The 26,495-nt window shown below is 67.5% G+C and overlaps 2 protein-coding genes across 5 annotated transcripts; one reads left to right on the forward strand and one right to left on the reverse strand.

Annotated features, from left to right (window-relative positions):
- The first annotated feature begins 348 nt into the window (after positions 1 to 348).
- ACAP3 (ArfGAP with coiled-coil, ankyrin repeat and PH domains 3) lies at positions 349 to 15,016 on the forward strand. 3 transcript variants are annotated; one of them, XM_045997521.1, is made up of 24 exons: positions 349 to 549; positions 3,973 to 4,030; positions 4,654 to 4,773; positions 4,962 to 5,015; positions 6,181 to 6,239; positions 7,105 to 7,288; positions 7,755 to 7,799; positions 7,924 to 8,019; positions 8,104 to 8,178; positions 8,598 to 8,609; positions 9,294 to 9,406; positions 9,494 to 9,545; positions 9,740 to 9,840; positions 9,919 to 10,030; positions 10,285 to 10,493; positions 10,571 to 10,640; positions 10,746 to 10,840; positions 10,919 to 11,121; positions 11,313 to 11,417; positions 12,564 to 12,662; positions 12,768 to 12,988; positions 13,149 to 13,258; positions 13,360 to 13,470; positions 13,582 to 15,016. In XM_045997521.1, the coding sequence occupies exons 1-24, from the start codon at positions 503 to 505 to the stop codon at positions 13,727 to 13,729; spliced, it is 2,499 nt and encodes an 832-aa protein (XP_045853477.1). In that variant the 5' UTR covers positions 349 to 502; the 3' UTR covers positions 13,730 to 15,016. The 3 variants fall into 3 exon arrangements, with proteins under 3 accessions (XP_045853477.1, XP_045853485.1, XP_045853494.1); XM_045997529.1 differs by having other exon boundaries at positions 4,974 to 5,015; XM_045997538.1 differs by lacking the exon at positions 349 to 549 and adding an exon at positions 575 to 1,438.
- A 432-nt stretch (positions 15,017 to 15,448) lies between these two features.
- Positions 15,449 to 26,443, reverse strand: SCNN1D (sodium channel epithelial 1 subunit delta). 2 transcript variants are annotated; one of them, XM_046006204.1, is made up of 15 exons: positions 26,337 to 26,443; positions 23,923 to 24,655; positions 21,490 to 21,565; positions 19,312 to 19,688; positions 18,605 to 18,812; positions 18,302 to 18,492; positions 18,055 to 18,143; positions 17,817 to 17,980; positions 17,688 to 17,693; positions 17,121 to 17,238; positions 16,911 to 16,989; positions 16,768 to 16,825; positions 16,536 to 16,600; positions 16,342 to 16,417; positions 15,449 to 16,251 (listed from the first exon to the last, which is right to left on the reverse strand). In XM_046006204.1, exons 3-15 carry the CDS (start codon positions 21,523 to 21,525, stop codon positions 15,949 to 15,951), a joined length of 1,770 nt encoding a protein of 589 aa, XP_045862160.1. In that variant the 5' UTR covers positions 21,526 to 21,565; positions 23,923 to 24,655; positions 26,337 to 26,443; the 3' UTR covers positions 15,449 to 15,948. The 2 variants fall into 2 exon arrangements, with proteins under 2 accessions (XP_045862160.1, XP_045862083.1); XM_046006127.1 differs by having other exon boundaries at positions 17,595 to 17,693.
- Positions 26,444 to 26,495: the final 52 nt, after the last annotated feature.

Genomic DNA, 26,495 nt, shown 5'->3' on the forward strand with positions numbered 1-26,495 from the left:
GACCCCACGTTCCGCGCAGGCGGGTTTTGGCCAATGCCCCGAGTTGCGCAACGGCCGCAGCGCTGGCGCGAGCGGTCCCGCCCTCCCCGCGCCCCGCGGACGGTCCTGCTGTAGCTGGGTCCGACTCCCGTCCCAGCCCGCGGTGGCCTGGGAACTAAAGGGCGGGACGACGAGGCGTCCGGGTCGGAGCCAGGCGTGGCCGAGCCGCAGGAAGAGGCGTTTGGCGACGCTCCCCGGCCGTGACAGCGGGAGGCGCGCGCGGGCGGTGAACATGGGCGACGCTCCCCGGCCGTGACAGCCGGCGGCGCGCGCGGGCGGCGGACTTTGGCGACATTCCCCGGCGGTGACAGGCGGGGCGGGGCGGCGGCGCCGCGGCCTCAATCCGGGGCGGGCGGGCGCCGAGCGCGGCGCGGGCGGGCCGGCGGCCGGACGAGCGGGCCGGCCGGGGATGCTGCTCGGAGCGCCGCGGTCCTCGTGCCAGTGAGCGCCGCGCGCCGCAGCCATGACGGTGGAGTTCGAGGAGTGCATCAAGGACTCGCCGCGCTTCAGGTGCGCCCCCGCCGGCGGCGCGGCCCTTTGTGGTCGGCGGGGGTCGCCACCCCCTCGGGGCGCCCGGGGCCGCCGTGGGTGGGCGCAGAGAGGGGGGTGTCGCTGCTGCCTTTGCGGCGGGCGCGGGAGCCGGTGACGGGAGCTGGCGGACCCCGCCTCGGACAAAGCCCGCAGCCCGGGGCCCCAAGGCCTTGAACAAAAGATGCCCCTTGTGCTGGTCACCTCGCGCGGAGGTTGTTCGCGGGGGGGCGGGGTGTCCGCCGGCATAGACACGTCTCCGTGGGAGTGTCCGCCCAGCTTTGTGTCTGCACCTTCGCGCTGGCCACCTGCACGGGGCTGAGAGCCTCCTGGCCCTGCAGTCCAGCTCTGGCCGGGCTGTGTGGGTGCGAGGGTGTCCCGGGGAGAAGTGCGCGGGGGTCAGGCAAGCGGAGCCACGTTTTCAGCCTGGGGCCAGCTGCTTGGCGGGGGTGACCTAGGGGCCTGGAGGGGTGGGGGTTTTGGGTAGGGGTTCTGCACTGTGCCCAGCACCGGGCTGGAGTCTTTGGTCCTTCCCGGGAGTGCAGGCATGTTCCCCCCTGGGCCCCGGGAGCCCTTTCTGTGTGGCAGGTGCGTGTGTGGGAGCTCCGCTCCTCCGGACCCCCCGCGGTGCAGACCCTGGACGTGAGCGTGTGGGTGGGCTGCGCCCCGGCTGCGTGCACGTGCGCCTGCCCTCCCTGGTGCTCGCGGGGCACCCCACTGGTGTGTTTCTCCTGCACACGCGGGCTTTGGCGCACGACACACGTTAGTCTGGTCCCGTGTATTCCAGCACTAGGCCTGCGTGTGCTGGCACCTGTGTGTGTCCTGCCCGTGGGCACACATGTCAGTGAGTACCCTCTGTCACTGCGTCCAGGTACGTGTGCTTGCACGTGAGCACTTGCTCATCCGTGTGTGTGCCTGCTGAGTCCTGGGTGTGCCAGCAGGAGGACCTGTGTGTGCGTGCACTGCTGAGCCTCAGCACTGGTGCCCTCAGCCCTGCGCCCCGTGCCTTGCACAGCCATCACGCAGGGGAGCAAAGGCTTGGGGAGGCTAGGGCGGAGGGGCCAGAGGTTGGCCCAGGGAGGGGCCCCAGCGCAGAGGGCTTGGGGGTGATTCTCTGCATTGTCCCATCTGCTGACTGACTGACTGAGGAGGGGGTGAGCAACCCCGGCACCCACAATCCTGCGCTGGCGCCACTGCCCACTGTCCTCCAGGACCGGGCTGGGGGGAGGGTGTAGCCGGGGCCTCAGCTGTGGCCTTGGTCCTGACTGACGCACCCCGGTCTCACCTTGACCCGTTGCTCAGACACCCCGTGGTCCTTCTTCCCGAGTGGTCAGACTGGGGGCCCTGGCACCCTACTTGCCTCCAGGCCTTCTCTGCTATACTAGCCTGGTCTGTCTGTGGCCCACGGGGCGCAGTGCCTGCCTGTGGTTTGCCTCGCTCCCTGTGGCGGGAGGTGCTGCCCCAGGAAAGTGCCCGTCTGGGCCCGGGACAGGGGCCGAGGAGATCCGTCTGAATGACTCTTGGGCCACAGAAGCCGCACTGTGTGGGTTTCGGGGTTGGGCTGAGATTCAGCAGGGGTTTGAGGTTCTCCTGGGGTCCCACTGGTCTCCTCACCCTCACCCTGACACTGCAGGGTAACCTGGGACTTCCTGGGGGCAGGCCTGGAGAGAGCCACCGTGGGGCTGGGGGGGAGGCTGTGCTCAGTGATCTGGAGCCAGGTGGCCCCAGCTCTGGGAAGAGGGACCATGCCCGCATGCCTGTGGCCTAGGGAGAGCCCCACAGCCCTGGGGTGCATGGAGGAGAGTCCAGACCCTTCCAGACAGGCCTGGAGGTGCCCCCTCCCCTGGGTGGGGCTTCAGGCGCTGAGTCATGGCTTTGGTGGGGAAGCCTGCCTCACCCTCCTCCTCGTCATCCAAGCTGCTGGAGAAATCCTGGAGGGAGGGCGGGAGAGGAGGCCTTGGGTCCTCGGAGGCTGGGGCTCCCCCGACGGGGTGCGGGTTCTTGGCTCTCTGCAGAGCACCCTCCTTGCCCCTGTGAGCACATTCATCAGCATCCGGTGCGGCCCCACCCTCGTCGGTGGGGGGGGCCCTCCTTGCCCGAGTGCAGCAGCTCTCTGCAGCTGCTGGGTGGGGGGGGCTGGGGTGGCCCGGGGTCAGGCAGCGTCTGCTCCCAGGGGGTGGTCTATCCCTTCTCTGGAGCTCAGAGCTCCCTTACCCCCGCTGCAAGGACCCTGTGTCCTGTCGGGGAGAGTGGTAGGAACGTCCAGTCCCTGGCTGGAGCGCCTGCTCTCCTCCCAACAGCTCGCAGAACGATATGCCCTCCGCGAGGGACAGTCCCAGACCAGAACCCTGACCGGGTTCCCAGCCTGGAACGCAGCGCCCCCCTGCGGGCCATGGGGGCAGTGAGGGCCGCTGTACCTGGATGGCCTTGCCTCTGCCCTGCCCCCACCCAAGACCTGTCCCTCGAGGCCTGACTCTAACTCCTGGGCCCCCATTGTCTCCCCTGGCCCTGGTGCCCTGTTGTCCTTCATCCCCAGGAAGCCAGATGGGCTCAGTTCACCAGCTGATCGGGTTGGGGGGGGCGGTGGGGTGGGTGGTGCTGGGATCCTGGCCCTCTTTCCCTGTTTCCTGTTCCCAGAGCAGGGGAGGAGGGTCACGTGCCTGATCCCTCTGCCTCGCCTTCCGGGGATTCTCCCGTCTGTGGCTTCTCTGGTGACGTCATACGTTAACTCTTCCTTCCCTGCGGCAGCCCCATTATCCGGCTGCTGCCCGGGGGAGGGGGCTCCCCTGAAGCTTGTCCCTCTGCTCCCTTTGGGCAAACCGTGCTGTTTGGTGTTCTCAGGCGGAGGAGCCAGGGGGCACCCGTTCTGCGGCTGCCGGAACTGGCGAGAGCAGCTGGCTGCTGCGTATGGGCCCTGAGACTGGTCTGCCCCAGGGTCCGCGGGCCCAAGGTGGGGCTGAGGTGCCCGCGGAGAAGGGCAGTGGCCAGGCTAGGAGACTGGCCAGCGGGTGGCATCCCCTCCCTCTATCCCCGGGGACTTGTCTGACTTCTCCCTGGGGCCGCAGCAGCCAGACCCCAGATGGGGGCATCACAGCTGGCCAGGCCCCATCCTGCCTGGGGTGGTGGTGGGCGCTGGGTGGCTTTGGAGTCAGTTGGGCCTGGGTCCAGACTCACCCTCTGCCCAGGGACGCATCTGCCTTTCCCAGCTTCTGTTTCCTCCACGTCTGGGGAGCATGGGACAGCGGGCGGGTGGACGGGAGCGGGTAGCGGAAGCTAAGCAGTCCCTTCCTACCGCACGTTGTCACAAGGAGGTGAGGGGCATAGGGCACAGAAGCGCCCGCCTGACCTGAGCCTTGGGCCCTGCGTCGGTGGCCGGGCCTGCAGCCACGCTCGTTCCCGTTGCAGGGCTACCGTTGACGAGGTGGAGACGGATGTGGCGGAGATGGAGGGCAAACTGGACAAGGTGAAGGTCCCGGGCTGCCTCTCCGCCCCCGCGCCGGGCCCCGACTCGTTCCTGCACAGACATGCATGTGTGCGAGAGTGTGTGTGCGTGTGTGCGCGGGGCGTGCCCCCTCTGTGTGCGGTGTGCAGGGCCTGGGGCTGTCCCTGTTTCTCCCATGTGGCCTCCCGTACCTTTCCCAGGGCACCCATGCTGCTTGCCTGTGTGAGTCTCCCACGACGTGGGGGTAGGCCTTGGTGCGCCCCTCCCACCATCTGTGGGGCGAGGGGGTGCTGAGGGTGCTTCCCAGGGACGGGGCTGGGGGAGGAGAAGCGGGAGAATGGCGGGGGGGGGCAGCATCTCTGAGCTCCTTCGCTGGCTGACCCTGCCAGCCCCCAACTCCCGCCCTGGGTTCCCCTGTTCTGGTCTTCTGCTCTGGAGCCCCTCACTGTCCGCCCAGCTACAGTGGGTCAGAGGGAGGGCTGGCTCCTCAGGCACAGCTGTGTCCCAGGCACGGACGGGCCCTGAGCAGAATTCTGGCCGCCCCGGGCGGTTCCCACCTCTGTGCCTGGCATCTTAGAGGAGGAGAGCGTTGCCCCGGGAGGCAGCGCGAACGTGGTCCCTTCCGTCCCCCCCGTGCCCCGTAGCTGGTCAAACTGTGCAGCGGCATGATCGAGGCCGGCAAGGCCTACGTCACCACCAACAGGCTCTTCCTGAGTGGCGTTCGGGACCTGTCCCAGCAGTGCCAGGGCGACGCCGTCATCTCGGTGAGGGGCAGCTGAGCTCTGACCCCTGGACGGGTGGGCACAAGCTGGCAGCTGCTTGCCTGGGAGCCCTGGGTGTCAGCACGGGGCCGCGGGGGCGCGCAGCTCCGAGACCCGGGGGCGAGGGTGCCGGCCGCCCCGGGAACACTGTCTCATCTGAGCTGGGGCCTCCCCTCCCCCATTGCCCCCAGGAATGCCTGCAGAGGTTTGGAGACAGCCTCCAGGAGATGGTCAACTACCACATGGTAAGCCAGCAGGAGGGGGGGCTGCCCAAGGCAGGTCCCTCTGGCTCCTGACGCAGGCAGCCCCCCCACCGGCTCCCCGCAGGCCCCGCCCAGCCTGGAACAGCTCTCAGCTGGCTCACGGGGAGCTGAGCTGGCCACTGCTGGGAAGCCACATTCCTGTTCCTGCAGTCTCCGGGGGTGGGGGGTGTCCCCGAGGGGCTCTGCTGTGTCCCAGGTTAGGGCCAGACAAAGGGGAGGTACTTGGATTCTGGGGGTGGAAGCAGGGAGCGACAGAGCCCGGGTCTGAGGCCAGTGGGGTCTTCGGGTGGGGGATGCTCAGAGGCTCATCCCGGACCCCCCAGTTGTTCTGGCCGTACAAGTGCCTCCCTGGCTGACCCCAGGGCCCCTGGATGACTGCCAGCCTCACTGTGGCCCAGGCTGGGGCTGGGTGACCTCGAGCCCCTCAGGGCCCCTAGCAGGGACACACAGAGTAGGGCCTGAGGCCCATGTGGGTGGTCAGACCCTGGCTTGGGAAGCAGAACCTCAGACTAAACAAGGAGCCCCACCCCCGCAGGGGAAGTTTAGAAATAAACCAGCTCGGGATAGCTCATTCTCTCCAGTCCGTCTGTCTGTCTGCTCCTAGTTAGGGCCCAGCCCTCCTCCCGTAATGGGGCCATCTGATTCCGGGCCCAATCTGTGCTTAGGAATGCCCTTCCGGCTCCTGACAGACATTGCCCTCCCCTGTTCCCTGGGTCAAGTCCGGTTGAGAGCGCCGGGCTCTGACCCGATCCTTTCTCCTGTGGGCCTGGCTATGCTTGAGGTGGCCTCCAGGGCTGGGAGGCGGTGGGTGTCACCCAGCAGCCTGTGTGTGCTTGCCGTGTCCAAGTCGGCATGGGGTGGTGCCATAGGAGGGCCCCGTCTGGGAGAGCTTCGGTCTCTAGCCTGGCTGCGAGCCAGGAGGGGAGATGGGCAGGTGGTCACGGCTGTGGCCTCCGGGCACCAACCCAGGCCTGGGGCCACAGCCACTCCCCTGGACCCTGGGAGGCTGGCTCCATGGGGGCAACCAGCTGGGGCCCAGGCAGGGCCGGTTGTCTTTCCCTGGTCCTCACTCGGAGGGACCGGGGATTGGCCCCTGGAGCTGTGGAGGAGCAGACCCCTAATGCCGCCTTCCTCCCTCGGCCCCCAGATCCTGTTCGACCAGGCCCAGAGGTCTGTGCGGCAGCAGCTTCACAACTTTGTCAAAGAGTGAGTGGCCCTCAGATCCCCGAGCCAGGCCTGGCCTCTACGGGCCCCGGGAGGGCTTGGTGGTGACGCCTGTGACGCAGCGGCGAGCAGACACAGCTATCCTTGATTTGGGGGGGGTCTTGGGGCCTGCCTAGGAGAGGCCTTGGCCCAGGGCCTCAAGACTCTAGGTGGAGGACGCGGCAGGAACAGAGGCTTGGAGGTGGGACCAGGCTGTGGGCAAGGAAACGGCCCGGAGCACACAGGGTCACCAGGGGGGCCTCGGGCAAAGGGGGAGGGTCGGGGTGGGCTGTAGACGGAACTCGGGTGGCGGTGGAGGGGGTGTGGGCTGGGTGGACGTCTGAGCTCGTGCGTGGCTGGGGTGTTTGTGGTGCCCTGAGTGATGCCGAGTTGAATCTGAGTGTGAGGTCCAGGGTGGGGCAGGGGGGGTCTCTCTCGTCTGGATCGATCCTGGGAGTAAGGGGGTGAAGGGCAGGGGGAAGGGGGACTGGGGGAAGAGGAGGAGGGGGAGGGGGAAAGGAAGGGGGAGACGCAGGAGGAAGAAAAGTTGGGGGGCGGGAGAAGGAGGGGGGAGGAAGAGGGAGGAGGGGGAGCGGAGGAGAAGGGAAGGGGTGGGGAGGACAGAGGAGGAGGAGGGAGGAGGAGGAAGAGGGATGGGGGATGAGGAAGAAGAGAAGAGGAGGGGAAGAGGGAGGAGGAGGAAGAAGAGGAGGAGGAAGAAAGGAGTGAGAAAGGGGGAGGGGGAGGAAGAGGGAAGAGGAGGAGGGGGAGGACAAGGAAAAGGGGCGAGCCCTGGCTGGGACAGAGCTGGAGGGAACGCAACACGCACCCCTCCCAAGACCCCGCCCTGACACCTGCTGGTCCCCAGGGACGTGCGGAAGTTCAAGGAGACCAAGAAGCAGTTTGACAAAGTTCGAGAGGACATGGAACTGTCCCTTGTGAGGAATGCCCAGGCCCCACGGCACCGTCCCCATGAGGTTGAAGAGGCCACAGGTGCCTTGACCCTCACCCGGAAGTGCTTCCGTCACCTGGCCCTGGATTACGTGCTCCAGGTCAGCCACTGGGCAAGGAGTAGTCAGGCCTGGAGGGGGTGGGAAGCTGCTCCTGTGTTTCTGCAGACAGAGCTGGCGTTCAGAGCGGCCCGCTGGCTCCAGAAAACCTCAGCTGCCAGCTCTCGGGAGGGAACATGGTCGTGGGGGGTGCCCGGGCAGGGGCACAGCAGTGGGGGTGCAGGCCACAGGGGTAGGCGGAGCCTTAAAGATCTTGCTGACGGGGGCTTGGGCAGCCTAGGAACAGGTGTGAGAATTTTTGTCTTCGCTCATGGGAGGAACCGATGTCCTGACTGGGGGAAGGACGCCACCACCTTGGGAGGGTGAGGCTAGCCCAAGGGCAGGGAGCTGGAGATGAGCTGCAGGTCTCAGGGGACCACATGCAGCCTGGGAGGACACTGTGCTAAGGGACAGGTCACGAGCTACCTCAGCGCCAACACCCTTTACCTGTCCACCCGTCCCTTTGCAGATCAACGTCCTCCAGGCCAAGAAGAAGTTTGAAATCTTGGATTCTGTAAGTGATTGGTGAGGGGGCAGGGTGGGGGCCTTGGCCATGAGGTCAGGCCTGTGAGGTGAATGACAGCAGCCCGGCCCTCCGGTCGTGGCTGCTGAGGGCTGCCCCCCCCGTGCCCCCCCAGATGCTGTCCTTCATGCACGCCCAGTACAGCTTCTTCCAGCAAGGCTACAGCCTGCTGCACCAGCTGGACCCCTACATGAAGAAGCTGGCGGCCGAGGTGAGCCTGCAGGCCGTGGTGTGGCCCGAGCCTGGGGTCTTGGCGGCAGAGTGCTCACCCTGCTCCCTGGTCCCTCCCCCACAGCTAGACCAGCTGGTGATCGACTCGGCCGTGGAGAAGCGGGACATGGAGCGGAAGCACGCCGCCATCCAGCAGCGGGTAAGGCCCTGCAGCCCCTGACCTCCCTGCACGAACGGGGGGTGGGGGGTGGGCAGAGACCACTACCCCCTTATTCCCTCTCTAGGCCTGCCCACTCGGTGGGGGCTGACACGGCTTCTCTTTGCGATGTGCACCCAGAGGGAGAGCTCTCCATCCTTAGGAGCCTCAACATAGTCTAGCGGGAGGGACAGCCCTGGGACACTCCCTGAGCGGTCCGCCCTGGGGGACAGAGGGAGACTAGGAGTGGCCTGGAGGCCTCGGTTGCTGACTCCTACCCAGACAGCTCCAGGGTGGAGGTGGGCTGCCGTTGGGGGTGGCTGTTTCCAGAGCCCTGGGAGGCTGGCGGCGGGCTGGGCGGCGGCAGTGACTCACGGGCTCTCTCTCCCTCTTCACACCCCTCCTGCTCCCTGCCCTCTCAGACGCTGCTGCAGGTGAGTGGGCTCCTGCCCTGGGTGGGGAGTGAGGGAAGAGGACGCCCCGGCCGGGCGGGCCTCTGCCCTCCCCCACCCGTGGGAGCTTCAGCACCAAGGACACCTCCCGGCCTCGGGCGTCCCCGGGCACCCGCGGGCTCTGTGCTGTCCGGCACCCGCGGGCTCTGGGCTCTGTGCTGTCCCCCGTGGCTGGCACCAGCAGGACTCGGGCTGAGCTGGACCGCATCCCCCGCGGGAACGGGAAGGGCAGCAGCTGTCCCTTTCTGCCCCCGTTCAGCCGGGGGAGCAGGTGGCTGAGGCTCCTCTCCTACCGCCGGACACACAGGACAACACTCAGTGTCTCCTCAGGCGCTGTGAATAGAGCTCTGTGGGGCCGGCGGGAACAGGCCCAGCTGGCCGCGTGAATGGGGACGAAGGGTGGGGCAGGCAGCGTCCTTCCTGATCCCAGAGCCCGCTGTCCTGACAGGGCCGGCGGTGCGGGGGGTGGATGGAGCTCTGGGGGCCCCCAGCTGTGGGGTGACGTGTCTGCCCCCCACCCCCGCCGTGGGGTCTGCTGGGGTCAGGAAGAGGCTGTGGAGAGCAGTGCCTCACCTCAGCGCTGGCTCAGGGGAGCCTGGCAGGGCCACAGTGTCCTCACAAGCAGGGGTGGATACTCACCGGAGCCTGGGCCCCGACCGCCCCCAGGACTTCTCCTATGACGAACCCAAAGTGGAGTTTGATGTGGACGCGCCCAGTGGTGTGGTGATGGAGGGTTACCTCTTCAAGAGGGCCAGCAATGCCTTCAAGACATGGAACCGGTGAGGGAGGGGCCTTCTCAGGGGGTCTGTGGGGCAGACATGGGGTCGGCCCTGCCTGACCCACTCCTGGCCCATCCACCCACCCAGGCGCTGGTTCTCCATCCAGAACAGCCAGCTGGTCTACCAGAAGAAGGTCAAGGTGCGCTGCAGGGCTGCTGGGCCTGGGTGGGTGGCGGCCGTCCCCTCCCCTCCGGGACCCTGGGGTAGGCGGGGGACACAGAGCTCAGCAGTCAGGGCACAGAGACCGCTTGGGTGTCAGCCTGTGTCTGTAGAGCGGAGCGCTAAGTGCGCGGCGGGGGCGGGGCACGAGGGCCAAGGTGCGGCTGCCCGCAGGACGCGCTGACCGTGGTGGTGGATGACCTGCGTCTCTGCTCCGTGAAGCCATGCGAGGACATCGAGCGGCGGTTCTGCTTTGAGGTCGTGTCACCCACCAAGTGAGGAGACGGAGGCGCGCCGGGGCAGGAGGGGGAGGGAGCCCGTGCATGCCGGGCCTGACGGTCGCCTGCCGCCAGGAGCTGCATGCTGCAGGCCGACTCAGAGAAGCTGCGGCAGGCCTGGGTCCGGGCCGTGCAGGCCAGCATTGCGTCCGCCTACCGGGAGAGCCCCGACAGCTGCTACAGTGAGGTGGGGGCCCCCGCGCGCCCTCCCCGTGTGTGAGCGCGGCTGCGTGCGGCAGGGAGCCGGCCCCCTCGTGGGGGATGGGGGTGGGGCTCTGCGTGTGGGCGGGTGTGTGCGTCGTCGTGTGAGTGTGAGTGTGCCCGCGCCCGCGCACATAGGCTGAGGCTTCCTCTGCCCTCCCCCGAGCTGGCACCTCTGGCTGGGGAGGGGGAGGGAGGCCGGAGCTTCTGAGGGCTGAGCGGCCCCTCACGTACCCCCAGAGGCTGGACCGCACGGCGTCTCCCTCCACGAGCAGCATCGACTCTGCTACGGACTCTCGGGAGCGCAGCGTCAAGGGTGAGAGCCTGCTGCAGCGTGTGCAGAACGTCGCGGGCAACGGCCAGTGTGGGGACTGCGGCCAGCCCGACCCCCGCTGGGCCAGCATCAACCTGGGTGTGCTGCTCTGCATCGAGTGCTCAGGCATCCACAGGTGGGCCTGCTGGGGGGCAGGGCACAGGTGCGGGGTAGAGCCGCACCCTGCCTCACCCCTGCCTCCTCCCTGTCCAGGAGCCTGGGTGTCCACTGCTCCAAGGTGCGGTCCCTGACTCTGGACTCGTGGGAGCCGGAGCTGCTGAAGGTGCGTAGGAGGCCATCCAGGCTGCCAGAGCCAGGTCTGCAAGCTGGTGGGGCGGGGGCTGGCCTGGGAGCCAGGCTGACGCCTGCGCGCCGTGTCTCCTGCCAGCTGATGTGTGAGCTTGGAAACAGCACCGTGAATCGGATCTACGAGGCTCAGTGCGAGGGGCCGGGCAGCAGGAAGCCCACGGCCAGCAGCTCCCGGTGAGGTGGGGGGGCGGTCAGCCCGGGCCAGGGGAGCCCCCGCGCATGAGCGCAGCCTCATGTGCACCCCTGGTCCAGGCAGGACAAGGAGGCCTGGATCAAGGACAAGTACGTCGAAAAGAAGTTCCTGCGGAAGGTGCCCTCGGCGCCGGCCCGGGAGGCCCCTCGGCCCTGGCGGGCGCAGAACTGCCGCCGCCGCCACAGCTCACCCCGAGCCCCCGCTGCGCGCCGCAAGGTCCGCCTGGAGCCTGTCCCGCCCTCCGTGGCTGCCCTGTCCTCAGGTACCGCAGGCTGAAGCCTCAGCTCGCGCGGCCGTGCAGGGGTGGGAAGCAGGCTCTGGCGGAGGCATGAGCCTGCTTCGGGCCCCAGGAGAATTGAGGTGGAGTAGGCCCGGGGCGAGGCAGGGGCTCCCAGCAGCACCTGGGCACCCTACTTTGCCTCGTGTCTCGGTTTACCCACCTCTCTGCCTCAGGTGCTGCGGAGCGCAAGTTTCGGAGGGACTCTCTCTTCTGCCCAGATGAGCTGGACTCCCTCTTCTCCTACTTCGATGCAGGGGCTGCTGCAGCGGGTCCACGCAGTAAGTGCTGTGAGGGTCTTTGTCCCCTGCGGCACAGTCCCCTTGGCTCGGTGGGGGCAGCAGAGCAGGGACCGGGCGTGGCTCCCCGTAAGGTGGGTGAATGGGGACAGCCACAGCCACTCGCTTGGAGACTGGAGGGACAGGTGTCCCTTGCAGGAAGGACTGGGTTGGTGCTGGGGCGGACTTGGGGGTCAGGCAGGGCTAAGGCTGAGAGAGCACCTGGAGGGGTGTAGTTCGGCCGGAACCGGAGGCTGAGGCCGCGACCTGCGACAGTGTATGTGCGGTTTGCTCACCGGCGTGCGGGTGTGTGTGTGAGTGCACGCGGGTGTCACGGGGGTCTGTGGCTGAATGTGCACACAGGCATGTATGCAGGTGGACGTGTGTGTGTGCACTGAGGGCCCGTGCGCGCGTGTGTGTGCGTGTGCGCGCGCGCCTGCGTGCTGGGAGCCAACAGCTGGTGGTGCAGACCGAATGTGGGACACAATTGTGCATCTCTCCCAGCTCCTCTTGGAGTTGGGGGCCAAATGCTACAAGCAGGGCTCCCGACCGAGGGGTTCCTGCTTGTGATTTACGGGTACCCAGTGGTCCAGGGTACCCCTAGAGCCTTTCTGGGCAACGTGGGCAGAAAGCATGGACCCAGGCCGAGAACTGACAGGGCTGGGGGCGGTGACTGGGATGGGCTCTGGCAGCAGAGGGCGCTGCCTCACCATTCCTGCTTCTGGGGCTGCCCCGGGTAACCACCAGAGATTTCACTGGGTGTCGTGGGGGAGGGGTGGGCCGGAGGTGTCCCCGGGGCCTCCCGGTGAAGACCTCACAGCCGCTCAGCGGGCTGGCCACACGCACTTGCCACAGACTTCCGTGGCAAGCCCCCACGGCTCAGGGTTGTTTCACCCCGACCGTCCCGCCGGGGCTGGCCTCCCACAGTGGGGGCTTCCCCTGGGGCTGTGCTCTGGTGTGAGCTACTCTGGCTCCTTTGAGCTATTTCTCCCCCTACCCCCATCCTAGGCAGGGCTCCCCTGCGCTCCTGGGGCTGATCGTGTCCCTGGGGCCATCCCAGGAGGACGGATGGGAGCTCCAGCCTTCCCACAGGGCTCTGGGTGGAGTCCGGGACTCTGAGGCCCCCCCATCTGTCCCTGGACCCCGCAGGTCTGAGCAGCGACAGTGGCCTAGGAGGCAGCTCTGATGGCAGCTCGGACGTGCTGGCCTTCGGCGCAGGCTCGGTGGTGGACAGCGTCACGGAGGAGGGTGGGTGCGCACCTCCCTGCCTCCCCGGCCGCCGAGCCCCGCCCTCCCACAACCCCGCCCCCGGCTCTGTCCGGAGGCAGCTCCTGACCTCACCCCTCCCTGTAGAGGCTGCAGAGTCGGAGGAGTCCAGCGGTGAGGCGGACGGAGAGGCTGAGGCCTGGGGCCTGGCAGACGTGCGTGAGCTGCACCCTGGGCTTCTGGCGCACCGCGCTGCGCGCACTCGAGACCTCCCCGGACTGGCCACGGCGCTGGCGCACGGGGCGGAGGTCAACTGGGCCGACGCGGAGGATGAGGGCAAGACGCCATTGGTGCAGGCTGTGTTGGGGGTGAGCGGGCGTGGGGGTGGCGGGGGGCTGCATGGGACACAGGCGCATCTCCAGAGCTCTCTTTCGAATGGCGCCAGCACGGGGACCCCTAGTACCCTCCCAGCCGGAAACCAGCAAGGGGCCATTTCCCAGGTGAGTCTGAACTGTCCTCGGTCCCCAGGGCTCCTTGATTGTCTGTGAATTCCTTCTGCAAAACGGAGCAGACGTGAACCAAAGAGACAGCCGGGGCCGGGCGCCCCTGCACCACGCCACACTCCTGGGACGCACGGGGTGAGTCTCCGTCGCCCCTCCTGCCCGCGGTGGGGGCCGGGGCCAGGGGGTCGCCTTGGCCTGCCCCGGGCCAGCCCCGACTTGTCCCCTCCCCCCTCCAGTCAGGTCTGCCTGTTCTTGAAGCGGGGAGCTGACCAGCACGCCTTGGACCACGAGCAGCAGGACCCGCTGAGCATCGCCATCCAGGAGGCCAACGCGGACATCGTCACGCTGTGAGCGCGGGCGGGGCCTGGGGGCGGGGCCTGGGGCGGGGCCGGAGGGGAGCCCCGTAGGGCGGGAGGGGGTGGGGGGCAGGGGCGCGGCTCATCCTGCGCCTCCCCCAGGCTCCGTCTGGCGCGCATGGCGGAGGAGATGCGGGAGGCCGAGGCGCCCCCGGGCCAGCCGGGCGCCCTGGCGGGGAGCAGCCCCACGGAGCTCCAGTACCGCAGGTGCATCCAGGAGTTCATCGGCCTCCACCTGGAGGACAGCTAGGGCGGGGCCGGCTCGGGGCCGGCTCTGGACCGCCCCGCCCGCCCCGCAGGTGCTCTGCCCTCCTCGGAGCTGCCCGGCCCCTCGGGCTGGGAGAGGCCCCAACACTGAGTCTTAAGAAGCCACGTTTCCCCCGGGAGGTGCTGCGTCACCGGTGCCCATCACCACCCCTGCGGACCTGCGTCTTCAGGTGACCCCTTTCTTGGCCACCTGGGTTGCTCCTGTCACAAACCACTCTGAAGGCCCGGTGTCACCTTCTGCCCCTCAGACGCCCCTCCCCCCGGGGGCCTGTGTCACTTTGTGCCCCTCCGTCAGTCCTAGGACCTGTGTTGCTTCCTCTCTGCCTTCAGGGCCCGTGTCCCCTCGTGTCCCCACCTTTACTGCCGTAGAACACGGACCTGCTAGTTGGGTCCCTCCTACACCCCAGAGCCCCTCCGCGAGGCCCTACAGCTGGTGGCTGGCTGCCAGCGCCTTGTGAGGGCCGAAGGGGCAGCCCATCCAGGGAACCAACCCGTGTACCTCACTTAGTGACCGGCGTCCAGGCTGGGCTTCTCGGGTGCTGGGGGGTGGGCTGTGGCCTGGGGCCTCAGCCCTGGCTGGACGCAGGCGTCCCAAGGCCATGTGGCTGGCCACGCGGGCCACAGTGCTGGGTGGCCAGAGACCTGTCCCTTGGCCCCGAGCCGGTGCATAAAGGACTTTGGCACTTTCCACCCCCGCATCCGACATTCTTTACCACAGACCGGGTGGGTTTTCTACAACGACCTCTTTCTCACTTTGTCTTGCGTCTTTTCTCCGTGGACTCTTGAGGATGACTTTGACGCACCTGGCCCTGCGCCTGGCCCTGCCGGCTGCAGGGGGAGGCTCCTGCCGCTCTGCCCAGCCCCTCGCCGGCCTCAGCCCTCTAGCTGGGCCCTGGGGTGGCTCCAGGGGTCCTCAGCTCCCTCCCCAGGGCCACCCACTCGTTCATCCTGCAGTTCCCCTCCTGGAGCCCTGGGGCAGTGGCTGGGCCTCTCCCCCAACTTGCGGCCTTGGTCTGGCCAAGGCCAGTCGTCTGGTCACTATGCAAATCTGTCCAGGGAGGCTCCGTGGGCGGCAGGGTGGGAGCTGACCCAGCCCCCCCAACTCTCTGGCCTGTTGGCCGTGGCCCCTGAAGAGCAGAATTAGCTTCCTCTTTCTCCCTGCTTGCGCTCTCCCCCCTCCTCCCCGCTAGGACCCGCATCAGGGCCTCGGGCTGGCAGGACCCGCCCCCTGCTCCAGATCACAGTTAATAATAAACTGCTGTCGTTGGCACACCTGCCTTACTCCACTCTCTCAGCTGGGGAGGGGGTGTCTCTGGGCCCTTTGCCTCCCCTGAGGGGTGGCCCTGAGTGCCCCAAAAGGATGCGGTAAGGCTGGGGGCCCTGCGGGCGGCCCTGGGGCTTCTTTGGTGGAAACTGACTCCCTACACCCCCAGCCCTCATTCCCTGCCTTTCTCTGGCCAGGACCCCAGGACCGTGCCCCCTGGAGGGAGCAGCAGCAAGGGACGAGAACCAGGGAGTGTGGTCCAGGGCTGGTCCTCTCTCCGGGGCAAGCCCTGACCCCACAAGCTGGCCACGGGCACCGTGTCCTCCTCTCCCCCAGCCCCCACAGTGTGTCTGTGTCTCCCAGAGGTGGAGCAGCGGCCTGGGGCTTTCAGGGCACTCAGGAAGGGTCTCTGGGGAGGAGCGCACAAGGCGGCCACCAGGCTGAACGGCTAGTTTATTGCAAAGCAGCCTGGGCCAGCAGCCCTTCCCCCACCTGCCCCGAGCTGAGGAAGGCTCCTGCCCTACGCCTGTGGCTGCTGCACACAGGCACAGACAGATGCGTGGACACACTCGGAAACGCATATGCATTCACACGACCCCAACCCCACCCGGGCGCACTCCCCTGTAGAGGCCCCTCCCCCCTTGCATGCACCCACCCTCCCAGCTGCGCACAGACTAGACATGGGAATCCAGAGAGGTAGGGACGCTCCCCTCCCCGCTGCCCTGGGCGTCCCTGAGGCCGCTGCTGGGCAGGTGGCTGGCTGGTGAGAGTGCCCGGCGGGCTTGGAGGCCCCGGCTTTGGCTTGGCTGGTGGTGGCTCTGGGGGGAGGTCTGGCTCCGCGTGGGCAGCCTGGGAAGCTTGCTGCAGCCTCAGGATAAGCTCCCGCTGGTTCAGGTGTGGGGCAGGGGTGGGGAGGGCGGCTCGTGTGGCCTGACTCTTCAGCAAAGACTCCGGCCAGAGCTCCCGGACGTATTGCGGGGCACGAGGCCAGTAGGGCCCCCCGGATGGTTGATGTCATTCCTACGGCCAGTGGGCATCTGGTCGGCTCCTGGGCTCGTGGGGGGCGCCCCTGTGGCTGCCCCTAGCGGGGACCCCCGAGCCACACGGAGCCAGCGGCAGCCCCGAAGCAGTGCGAGAGCCGCGGCGTCCAGCAGCAGCTCCAGCAGCTCCAGCGCCGAGAGGACCGAGGAGCCGAACCACAGGCTCCAGAGGCTGCCCATGGCTGACAGCAGCCGGGGCACCTGCAGGCGTCAGGGGGCGGTGAGGCCCTGGGGGGGTCTGGCCCACCACGGCTCCAGCCCCCCAAGGCCTCGGGTCCCTGGCCGGCTCACCGGGTAAACGGGCGTCTCGTCCACCGTGCGGTAGTTGAGCGCCTGGTAGAAGACGTTCACCTTGGCCACGCGGCTCCTGCGGCAAGGCAGAGGCGGGAGGGGCTGGGCCCGGGACCCTACGGCAGGGGTTACTGAGGACGGGGTTGGCAGAGGGAGGGGCCTGGACGTGCCCTCTGGAGGGGGAGTGCACCCACCTGAGGCTAGGGGTCTGGCCCGGGCTCCTGTGGCCTCGCTTGCCCAGCACGGCCAGGATCCAGTCCTGCACAGAAGGTTCCCTGGGGCTGCGGTTCCTCGCAGCCTCAGGGCGCTGTGGGGCAGGTGTTCAGAGCGGGGACCACAGGGCACAGGCTGGTCTAGGGTGAGCCCTCGGGACCTGGGAGACCCCCCTGCTGGCCCGCCCCCTACCCACCCCTTTAGGGCACTCACAGCTGACTTGGAGGAAGGCCACCGGGAAGTCCCGGCAGAGAGCTTGTAGGAAGACTCCCTGGGAGAGACAGACGCCCCGTTACGCTCCCGCTGGGTGCTGTGGCAGTAGCCCCTGACCCCCAGCCCCCACACCAGCCACCCACCTGCAGGGCCTGGGGCAGCGTGAGCTACAGGGAAGCCGGTGGGTCCCCAGGTCCCTGGAGAGCCGGTAGAAGCAGTGACCTGTGGGGGGGCAGGGCAGGGGGAGTTGTCACAGATGAACGCGCTAGCATCGACCCGGGGTGGTAGAGAGGTTTGCAGGTTGGCGAGGCTTGAGCGTCGGCCCCCGCAGGGGCCGGGTGGGGGGCTCTCACCCCAGGCCGGGTGCCTCGCGGAGCTGCAGTACTCAGCCCCCGACGGCAGGGGGTAGAACAAGTAGCCGCAGGAGCAGGTCTCTACCATCAGCTGCTGAAAGCAGGACACCAGGCAGGCCTGGGGGGACAGCAGGGGATGTGAGCTACAGGTCCTGGAGGCGGTCATCCCTCCCCCAGGGGGATGGGGGAGGGCCTGCTCACCTCCCTCTGCACCTGCCTCTCTCCCCCCCCCCCGCCCCCTCCTCCACGCCCCTCCCCCTTGGCCACCCCTTCCCCTGGGCGCTTCCCTTCCTGCCCCCCAACTCCCCATCTCTGCCCTCTACCGCCCTTGGGCCTTCCCCTAAGCCTCCCCTCTGGCCTCCCTCTCCCAGGGCCAACCCAGGCTCCGGGTCTCCCTCCTCTGACCACCGTCTCTCCCGGCCTCCCTGTCCACCCTAAGAAGCTCCTGTCCCCTCCCCCACGGCCCAGACTGGCCTGCAGGGTGTATGAGGCGTTGTAGAGCAGGTGCACATCCACACCCTCTGCCCCCTCGCTGCAGTGGCTGTAGGGGTTCCCCAGCCGGCGTACCTCGTCCTGAGGGTAGGGGGCACGCTTCAGTGCAGCTGTTCTTGCCCCCATCCCCCAGGGTTGGGGAGGGAGGTGGGGAGGGGGAGGTTGGGGCCCCTCCTCTGCCCCGGCTCCCATGGGCCCACCCACCTCTCGGATGCCGATGGTGGTTTCGGTCCCCGGCCGGATGCTGAAGCCCTGGTGCTCCAGGAAGGGCGTGTGGTCATGCCCATGAATCATGACCCTAACGCCAGCCTCCGTGGACAGCAGAGGGAGGTGGTGCTCCTGCTCAGCCCTGAGGACCAGGCTGATCCCTGGGAGAGGAAGGGGGTGAGGCCAGGCTGGCCCGGATGTCCCCTGCCCCACTCGGCTGTGGGCTGGCACTCACCGTGGGTGATGCCTGGGTGCTGTGCCGCTGAGACGCCATCGAAGGTGTAGCAGCTGCCGTAGGTGGGGTGGTGGAACGTCTGGAAGTGCCTGGAACCGGGAACCACACTCAAACCAGCAAACTCCTTTGGCCCAGGACCCCATTGCGTGGGGCCCGAGGGACTATGGCCTGTCCTACCTCTGGGGCCAGCTGTTTGCCGCCAGCCGGACCCCAGGGGTGGTACCCAGCTACACCGCCCACCACTCACCGGGCCTGGCAGTCCTGGCCATCGAATCGGCAGGAGAGGACAAAGTGGCCTCTGTCGCTGTGGTGGCCGTCCTCGCGGGTGGTGGGCGTCAGGGCCAAGATGTTCACGTAATGGAAGCAGTACCATTCACGCGCGGCCGTCACCGCCGACCCGTAGGCGCGGTACAAGCAGTCTCCGCCTGTGCTGTTGCACTGCGGGCCGGGGGCGGGGGCGGTCAGCACGGCCCTCTCGCCTGCCTACACCCCACTCCGAGATCTGCAGAGCGGCAGCGTGCCGGGACCGCGCAGGGCTAGGGACACTCACCAGTCTGAAACCCACTCTGTTCTGGCCACCGGGTCGGCTCAGCCTCTGCAGGCGGACCCCGCGGTCCAGGTAGAAGGCGGGCTGCGGGAACCGGCCCGCTGCAGAGAGGATATCCCTGCTCTCGCTGACGTTGAACTTGGGGAGAGACCGGATGCTCTCCTGAGCGAACTCATCCAGCACCCGCAGCTGGTGGAGTGCTGAGCGTGGCCTGCGCGGGGGCGGGGGGAGCGAGTTGAGTCAGAGCCCCCACGTCAGTCCCAAGGTGTCGCTGGGCAGAGTAGGGTCTGCCCCCACGGCGCTGATCCCAGAGACCAGCCTAGAGACCCCGAAGCACCCCCACCCGGTGTGGACTCCGCCAGCCCCCGGCTCGGCCGCCATCTGCTCCTCTGTGTCCTCCCCTGCCACGGCGCCCTGCTCCCCGCCCCAAGCCCTCCCACCTGCCCTCGCCCTCCCTGGGCTGCCCCGGCCCTGGTGTCTGGGTGGCTCTGATGGCTCCAAGCTCCAGCTCTTCTTTGTCCCTGAACACCCACCCCCGCCCCCCCTGCCGCTGCTGCCCGGAGCAGAGGTCTCAGGGTTCCCGACTGGGCACAAGGGTGCAGCGAGGTGGGGTCCTCAGCGGCCGGGCCTTGTGACCCGGTTGGCCTTCCGCTGTGACCGCCGCCGGGGAGAAGCCACAGGCCACAGAGGTGGGAGCTTGTCCCCCTCACCTGCGCGGGTTCATGTCGCACAGAGTGACGGCCGGGAAGAGCTTGGGCTCCGAGTGCACCGACGCCGTGGCGACGACCGGGTAGCGCCAGTATTCGGCAAAGAGGAGCCCGAACTGCCAGCAGAGCACGCCCAGGGCGCCCGCCACCAGCAGCCCCCACGAGGCCGTCCTGACGCGGCTCCGGCTGGAGCAGAGCAGGCGGACGGCGCCGTGGATGGTGGCGTTGGCGCAGAAGAAGGCGAGCAGCTCCCGGAAGGAGTCGTGCAGCTCCAGCAGCCCCTCCCTCCGCCTGTCCTCCTGCGGGGCCGGCGGCGGCCGCTGGGCCTCGTGGACGGTCGGGGAACCACCGGCTGTGGCTGTGCGGGCCGTGGCTCCTCCCTGTGTCCGAGAAGCGGCCTTCGTGTGGCTCCAGTCTGTTGCCCGGCCCAACTCCCGGCTCGGGCCTCCTCACCCTGGGCTGGTAGGACCTTCCATCCTCTGTCCCTCGGTCACCAAGGGCACCACCCAGCCCTCTGATGCTCCAAAGAGGTCCTATTGGGGGGCCTGGGACTGGCCCTGCAGCCCCCCACCCCAACCCCCTCCCCGGGGCAGGGCACCAGGGAGCCTCCGCAGGCCTGTCTTGTTGCAGCCGGGGTGGGGTCTGCTGGTGGGGACAGGGACAGCAGAGAACATGGGGTCCAAGCCCTCACTGGTCCTGTTTGCATGCAGTCTTGAGGCTGAAGCGGGGTCCCTGTCACTGTCCACTCACACGGGGCAGGGGCCTCTAGAGAGGGGCAGGCCAGGTGCTTTGCTTGGGGTGGGGACTGTATTGTGTCCTTGGGCCTTGAGCCAATGTTGAAGGTCTGGGGCCCCTACACAGATGAGACTCTGCACCTCAGTGACCTCTACACACCCTTAGTGGCCAGCATGGCCATGCCTGATTGGGACTGATGGAACCGAGCTGCTCTGGCCACGACTGGGCCGCAGGTTGGGCCTGAGGACCGTTCAGGGCTCTGGACCCCAGTGAGGGGGCATCTGCTTCTGCCAGGGAAACCCTGGTTGTGGAACGTGGGCTTCAGGAAGAGTGGGCGGGGGCCAGTGGGCTGGCCGGTGGTGGGGACCTCAGGGCCCTGGAGAAGTAGGGCCACAGACCCAGGACCCCCAGACCCCCAGCACACAGGGACGTGGGATGCTGATGTGGCCAGGCCTGCTCTTCCCGGAAACCTGTGGAGTCGTCGCACCAGCCTCCGGGGGACTTCCCACGCCGTCCGCCTCTTGGTCTGAATCACTAGGCCTCCCCACACCCAGGGCAGAGCCTCCGGAGCTCTGGCCCCCTCCTGAGTCACCTGGGCAGGGGGCTGAGCGGGGAAGCCCCGCTGCGTCTCGGCCAGCAGGTGCCCCGCCTGGCAGGCCTGAGCGGGCTGCTCCCCTGCGCTCCCGGAAACTGCGTCGGAGCGGGCCGGCCGGCGGCATGGGGCCACAGGCACGCGGGAGGGTGGGTGGCCGTCCTTCCCCGCTTCAGGTCTGTGGGCTTCCCCCACGTCTGGCCAGGAGTGGGTGCCAGCATGGGGTCCTCACGCTGGCTCTCACGTTGCACAGAGCTCTGCCCATGTGTGTCTGTCCCCCAGGATCACACTGGGCCTTCAGGGTGGGCCAGGATCCTTAGCTGCGTGTTGTAGCTTAGGCAGAGGGAACTCCAGAAGGTTCTTTCTGACTCCAGCAACCATGTTTACCCTCCTCTAGACGTGTAGCCCGAAGTAGCACCCTCCTGGCTCAGCTGGGGCTGGCAGGGTCGGAAAAGGGGACACCCTGGAGATGGGGACCTCGAGGACCCCTGAGAGCCTCCAGGGCTTCCTGAGGCGGGGCAGGGTCCAGACACCTGGGATCGAGGGCCCCAGCTGCACTGAGGGATCCGAGGTGCCCCAAGTCTGATGCAGCAGCAGCAGGGGGGCGCGGCCTCCTTGTACACACACGGGCACACGTGTGTACACACAGACACATACACCCGTCACGTGTACCAAGCCCTCGGTTGGTGGGGACCGCGCGACCCTCTTCTCTTGCCCTCGGTGCCTGCATGTGCTCAGGGGACATGTGAGACACAGCCCCCTCCGCTTCAGGTTTCAGAGACCCCGAGGGATGACCTTTCTTCCTTGCCCCCCACCACGGGAAAGGAAGCCCACGTCAGGGGCCCCGCTGGTACCTGGAAGCCGGGGTCTCCTCCCGCAGGTGCCTCCATGCTCCGTGGCGGGTGGCGGGTGGCCCCAGTGGCGGCCGCTCTAGGAGGTGACAAGACAGAGTGGGATGTGGCCCGACACTGGCCCGGCAGGCTCGTGTTTATGAGGCTGGTAGGCGTGGGATGGGGCTGGGAGGGGCCCCTCTGCCGGGGCCAGGCACACCCACTCCGGCCCTGGAAGGGGAAGCCATGAGGGCAGGGACGGGGGTCCTTCCCCCGGTGAGCTTTTCTTGCGCAGGGCCCTGGAGGTGAGGCCCGGGGGTGAGGGGCTCCTGGTTTCTGGAGGGAGAGGCGAGGTCTGTGTTGGCTGAGAACCCCCTGCACGGCTCACCGGCCTCTCACGGAGCAGACCCTCCCCTCCCCCAGCTCCCAAAGCTCAGATCTCTCAGGGGTCAGACACCTGCTCCCTGAGCTCATGACCCGAGCCGAAGGCAGCGGCTTAATCCACTGAGCCACCCGGGCGCCCCAGACACCTGCTCTTCTGCTCGCAGCAGCCAACCCCCGCCCCGCCCCTCGCGTCTCTGTTTCCGGACAGGCCAGCAAGGGATGCCTGCCCTCCACGGCCCGCCCGGCTCACATTGCCAGCACAGGTGTCCGTGACCGAGGGACGCCGGGTGGGGGCCTGCGCTCCCAGAACCCCGGTGTCTAGGGCTGGTCACCCAGCCACTGGGGCAGGCTCGAACTGCGGGAACAACCCAGGCCCTGGGTGTGGAGACGACACCTGGCACCGTGCAGCACATGGTTCCCCTGCCCAGCAGACGCGAAGGCCACCACTGACCACGCCACGCACTGAGACAACACACCACCCGTCTTGACACGCCACACGTCTTGGCCGCAGAGACACTAAGACCGCACCCCGGACGCTAAGAGCGTGCAGCACAGTCAGGGGCCAGAGCGCACTGTCTTGGGGGTTGACGTCCTGGGCCTCGGTGTGACGCGTAAGACTGGACGCCATGCTGAGGGCAGGACGCCCAGTGCCCCCAGGTCCCAGGGTGCCCTGCCACCTCTGGCCCCAGTGGGGGGTCCAGCATGTCCCCAGGATGACGCAGAAACCTCGCATCCCAATAACCAGACCCTCAGCCTGGTCCCAGGTTTGAGGGTGTGGCTCAGGCCCTTCTGCCTGCCCCCCCCCAACAGAGGCAAGCTTCAGGTTCCGGACACCCCACCCCAAATCAGTGCGGAGGGCCTGGGCTGGGATGAGGGAGGGAGCCTCGCCTCCGATAGGCCCTGCTGGAGAGGCCTTGGCTCTGAGGAGGGGTGAGGCCGTCAGCCCTGTGGCTTTGGAAGGAGGTAGATGGCCCCTGCTGAGTCCGGGAGAAGGAAGTCATGCCTGCCTGGGGAAGAGCGGGCGAGTCACGGCTTTGACACTGACCATTGAACTTGCCCAAATTAATCAACCTCTCGGCGCCCATTTCCTCAAGTGCAACACGGCCTCAGTTTCCTCTTCCTGCTCAAGGCTCAGGGGTGGGACCAGCCAACACCACTGGTGTGGATACCCCCTCCCCAAGCCCCCATCAGGCTCTACAGACTCAGCACAGGCCTGGGGTGTCACAGGCCCTCTTCTTCGAGCAGTTTTCCTTTGTGGGCTGGGCGATGTTACCGAGGGGGGGCACCCTGTCCTGAGGGAGGCCTCTAGGCAGAGAGGAGGGTTCCAGGGGCTCTGGGTAATCAGAACGGGAGTGACCTGTGGCTCAGGAGACTGAAGCAGGGAGTTTCCAGGAAGGAGGGGCCTGGAGACCCCGGTCTTGGGGGGCTCAAGTCTAGCCAGAGTCTCTGCCAGCCAAGGGCATCTTACAGGGAACAGGAGCCCCTAATTTCCTGTGGGAGAGGGAGCCCTGGCCAGGGACAGAGGCAAGCCTGTGTTGATGACCTGTACCAGAGGGACTCAAGGCAGAAGGCACAAACCCTCCTTCCCTCATCCTGGGGAAACAGCTTGAGAACGGCCCACGCATGAGGCGCCCAGGGCAAGGATCTGTGACGGGGGGAGGGGAGGAGGTCACCCCAGAGCCCACCTCTCCGGGGGCAGAGAGCACTCTGGCTGTCTCACCAGGACCAAGAGACTATCCTCCCCTCCTGGTACTTCCCTCCTCCTGCCTCCCCAGGCCCAGGAGGAGAAGGAGAGCAGGCTGGGACAGGACCGGGTGAGCTGGGGTCACCTGTGGCAGGAGCGGCCCGTGTAGTCACTCTCCAGAACTGTTCTGAAGGAATGTGAGGACACCTCAGAGAAGGGGCAGGTCGGCTGGCCCCCACGTCCTGAGTATCACCCCCTTTTGGGACTTTGAGGGTGGGCTTCACTGAGGCCGAGCCTGGGGCGCCCAGCATCCCCTCCCCGGCCGGGGCTGTCCCAGAGACTGTTGGCACCTGCTGTCTCCTGGGGCTCCCCAGGCTCAGCTTACTCACCCGCGGGTACCCCCTCCCTCGGGGGCAGCTTAGAGATGGTCCTGGGGCTTCTGGTGCGACCGAGGTGAAGTCTGAGCCCATGGGCTCTGCACGTGTGGCGGGTTCCTGGCAGATGTGGGCTGGTGGGGGTCTGTGGTCTGGCCCACCCGCTTCTGGGAGGGGAGGGGCCTTCTTGGTGCAAATGGGGAACCTCCCACCCCTTCAAACACTGACCACAGGGTTAAGCAGCGGCTCCAGTGAGCCCAGAGGCTCCCTGAGGTGCCTCCAGCCAGGTGGGGGGGACGCTCAGGGTCTGGACAGGTGTCTCCCCCTGGAAGCGGTGGGGTGTGTGAACACTTCCTGCCTGGCCACCTCCAGGCAGGCTCTTCGGGAACCCCCTCTTGAGCCCTGGCCTGGGGAGGGGGTAGCAGCCCACAGGCAGGGGATGTTCTCTTCACTCTAACCTTCTTGGTTTCCTGGGAGCTCTTCCCACACAGAGCCACGGGCCCCCCACCCAAGGTGCTCAGGAGTGAGCACAGCCATCCTCCTCCCGTAGCGGGGTCATTGGCACAAGAGGCAGGGGCTGAAGTCTGGCAGAAAGGGCTAGCTCTTCCTTGTGCTCCAAAAGGGTGGCTTTGGAGTTTGAGAGGGTCTCAGTTGCCATTTGCCACCAGCCGAGCCGCTCACGCGTGTCTCAGCTGCTGGGGCCATCAGCTCTATGGCCAGAGGGCTGGGCAGCTCGGGCCTTGCGAACCTGGAAGACAGCATATGCGGGTGGAGTGAGGTCTTGGCACGACCTGCTGGCCACTTCTGTCTTCGGGAACTTCTCCCGTAGGAGTGACTCAGGGTGCTTGGTGATCAGGAGGGTGGGGGCTGATGCCGAGGGGTTCCGAGCCGAGTTTTCCCAACGAGGTGCTCCCACACAAGTCAGCACCCCCATTTTACACAGGCAAACGGAGGCAAGAGAGGGCCTCTACCGGCCTGGGGCCCCAACGCCACGCTGTCACAGCCTGCGTTCTGCAGGTGTGTGTGGGTGTGTGCCAGACCCACCTGCGCTCGAGCCCCAGCTGCCCCGGAGAGGCCTCCCTTACATAACTTCCCGTGTGCTAAAAACAGCCGGCCCGCCGCCTGGGGGGATGGCGGACCCTGGGGGAGGCGCAGGAGTGAAGTCAGTGTGGCAGCAGGAGGCTGAGCTCTGGAACCTGCCAGCCTCCCCAGAAGGTAGGCAGGCCGGGGACGGGTGATGTGGTTGGAGACAGAGGCAGGCCGGATTCCCAGGGGTTGACTTGTCTGGCTGTGGATGGACCGAGGGGCCATGAGCACTCCTTCCGGGTTCCACTCAAGGCCTGGGGCCAGATCTGCTGCAGCTGCTCAGACCCTGCCTGAGATTTCCTGGGTGGGCCAGACTCGAGGGTCAGCATGGTGTCGGTCCTCTGCCAGTTGCCACGGCTGGACCTGTTGGTGCCCAGTGTCCACCGTCATGGGCATGTGATCAGTTACCACGCTGACTCTTGGCCCAAGCCATGAGGCAGTCAGGGGCACGGTGCAGGGCCGGAGCCCCAGCTATGGCCAACAGAGCCATACAGCCCAACATGGCAATGACCTCTCCAGATCTGTCCGGGCTGATGACCACCACCTCCCTCCCAGTTGATATGCAGCATTTTCCCTGACACAACCTATGGGGGGACACCTGAGGCCCCCGCTTGGGGCCGTCCTGGATTTTCTCTGTAGGGAGGGCGGGAGGCAGCTCATGCTGGTTTGCTCCGCCACCCCGCCCACCCACATTCAGACACCAACTTCCCTACCTCCTGTGTGTCATCCTCATGTCCCCCCAGAACTTCCCTCGCGGCCGACTGGAGGAGGTGGAGAGGGCCAGCTCCAGGCCTCTGCCGTCGGGGGCCTTTCCACGGACACCGGCCCTTGGAACCGCCCCCACCCGCCTGTTTCGGGCGCACTCCCACGTGCGGGTGGCCAGCTCCTCCCCACCTCCCCTAGGCCAGGGAGGGACCGTGGGAGCAGAAAGCAAGCCTCAGGGCAGTGTCCACCGTGGCATAATGACCCTGTTCAGGGCCGGGCGGGAAATTCAGCCGGGAGACAGCGCAACTATTGTTAGGAGGCCGGCTCGCGCCACGGGCAGGGGCTGGACAGCCCTGCCCACGGCAGACCCCACCCGACACAGGTTCTCGCGGGGCTCCCCGTGCCCGACCTCAGGTGCCGGAGCGGCTCAGCCACTGCCGGGGCCGGCGGACCCGAGCGCCTCGTTGCCCTCCCGTTACACGCGGCGCGAGGCCGGGCTGGCCCCACCCTTCGGAAGACCGACGGAGGGTCGGGGTCGCCGCGAGCTCCAGGCGGAGCGCACGCCGGCCCCTCGGGGGTCGCCCTTTGCCCGGGCTTGTCTGTCTCCCCAGAACGGCGCGCCCCGCTCTGGCACGGACCCGTCGGCCGGGCTTCCCGGGGAGGAAGAAAGCGTGCAGGGCGAGCGGTCCGGCATCCCTGCGGCCGCCCGCCGGACAGCATCACGGCGGGAGAGCCGCGAGCGCCCGGCCAGACCGCCCACCGGACCGCGCGTCCACGCCCGCACCGCGCCCGCCGCG

Source organism: Meles meles, chromosome 1 (assembly GCF_922984935.1).
Source record: "Meles meles chromosome 1, mMelMel3.1 paternal haplotype, whole genome shotgun sequence".
Taxonomy (NCBI): domain Eukaryota; kingdom Metazoa; phylum Chordata; class Mammalia; order Carnivora; family Mustelidae; genus Meles; species Meles meles.

Coding starts and splice junctions, on each gene's coding strand:
- ACAP3 (XM_045997521.1), top strand. CDS start 503: ATGACGGTGGAGTTCGAGGAGTGCATCAAGGACTCGCCGCGCTTCAG. Junction 9,841..9,918: donor GAGGTCGTGTCACCCACCAA/GTGAGGAGACGG, acceptor GCCTGCCGCCAG/GAGCTGCATGCTGCAGGCCG. Junction 12,663..12,767: donor GGACAGCGTCACGGAGGAGG/GTGGGTGCGCAC, acceptor CCCTCCCTGTAG/AGGCTGCAGAGTCGGAGGAG.
- SCNN1D (XM_046006127.1), bottom strand. CDS start 21,525: ATGGAGGCACCTGCGGGAGGAGACCCCGGCTTCCAG. Junction 18,813..19,311: donor TGCGACATGAACCCGCGCAG/GTGAGGGGGACA, acceptor GCCCCCGCGCAG/GCCACGCTCAGCACTCCACC. Junction 16,990..17,120: donor CGCGAGGCACCCGGCCTGGG/GTGAGAGCCCCC, acceptor GCCCCCCCACAG/GTCACTGCTTCTACCGGCTC.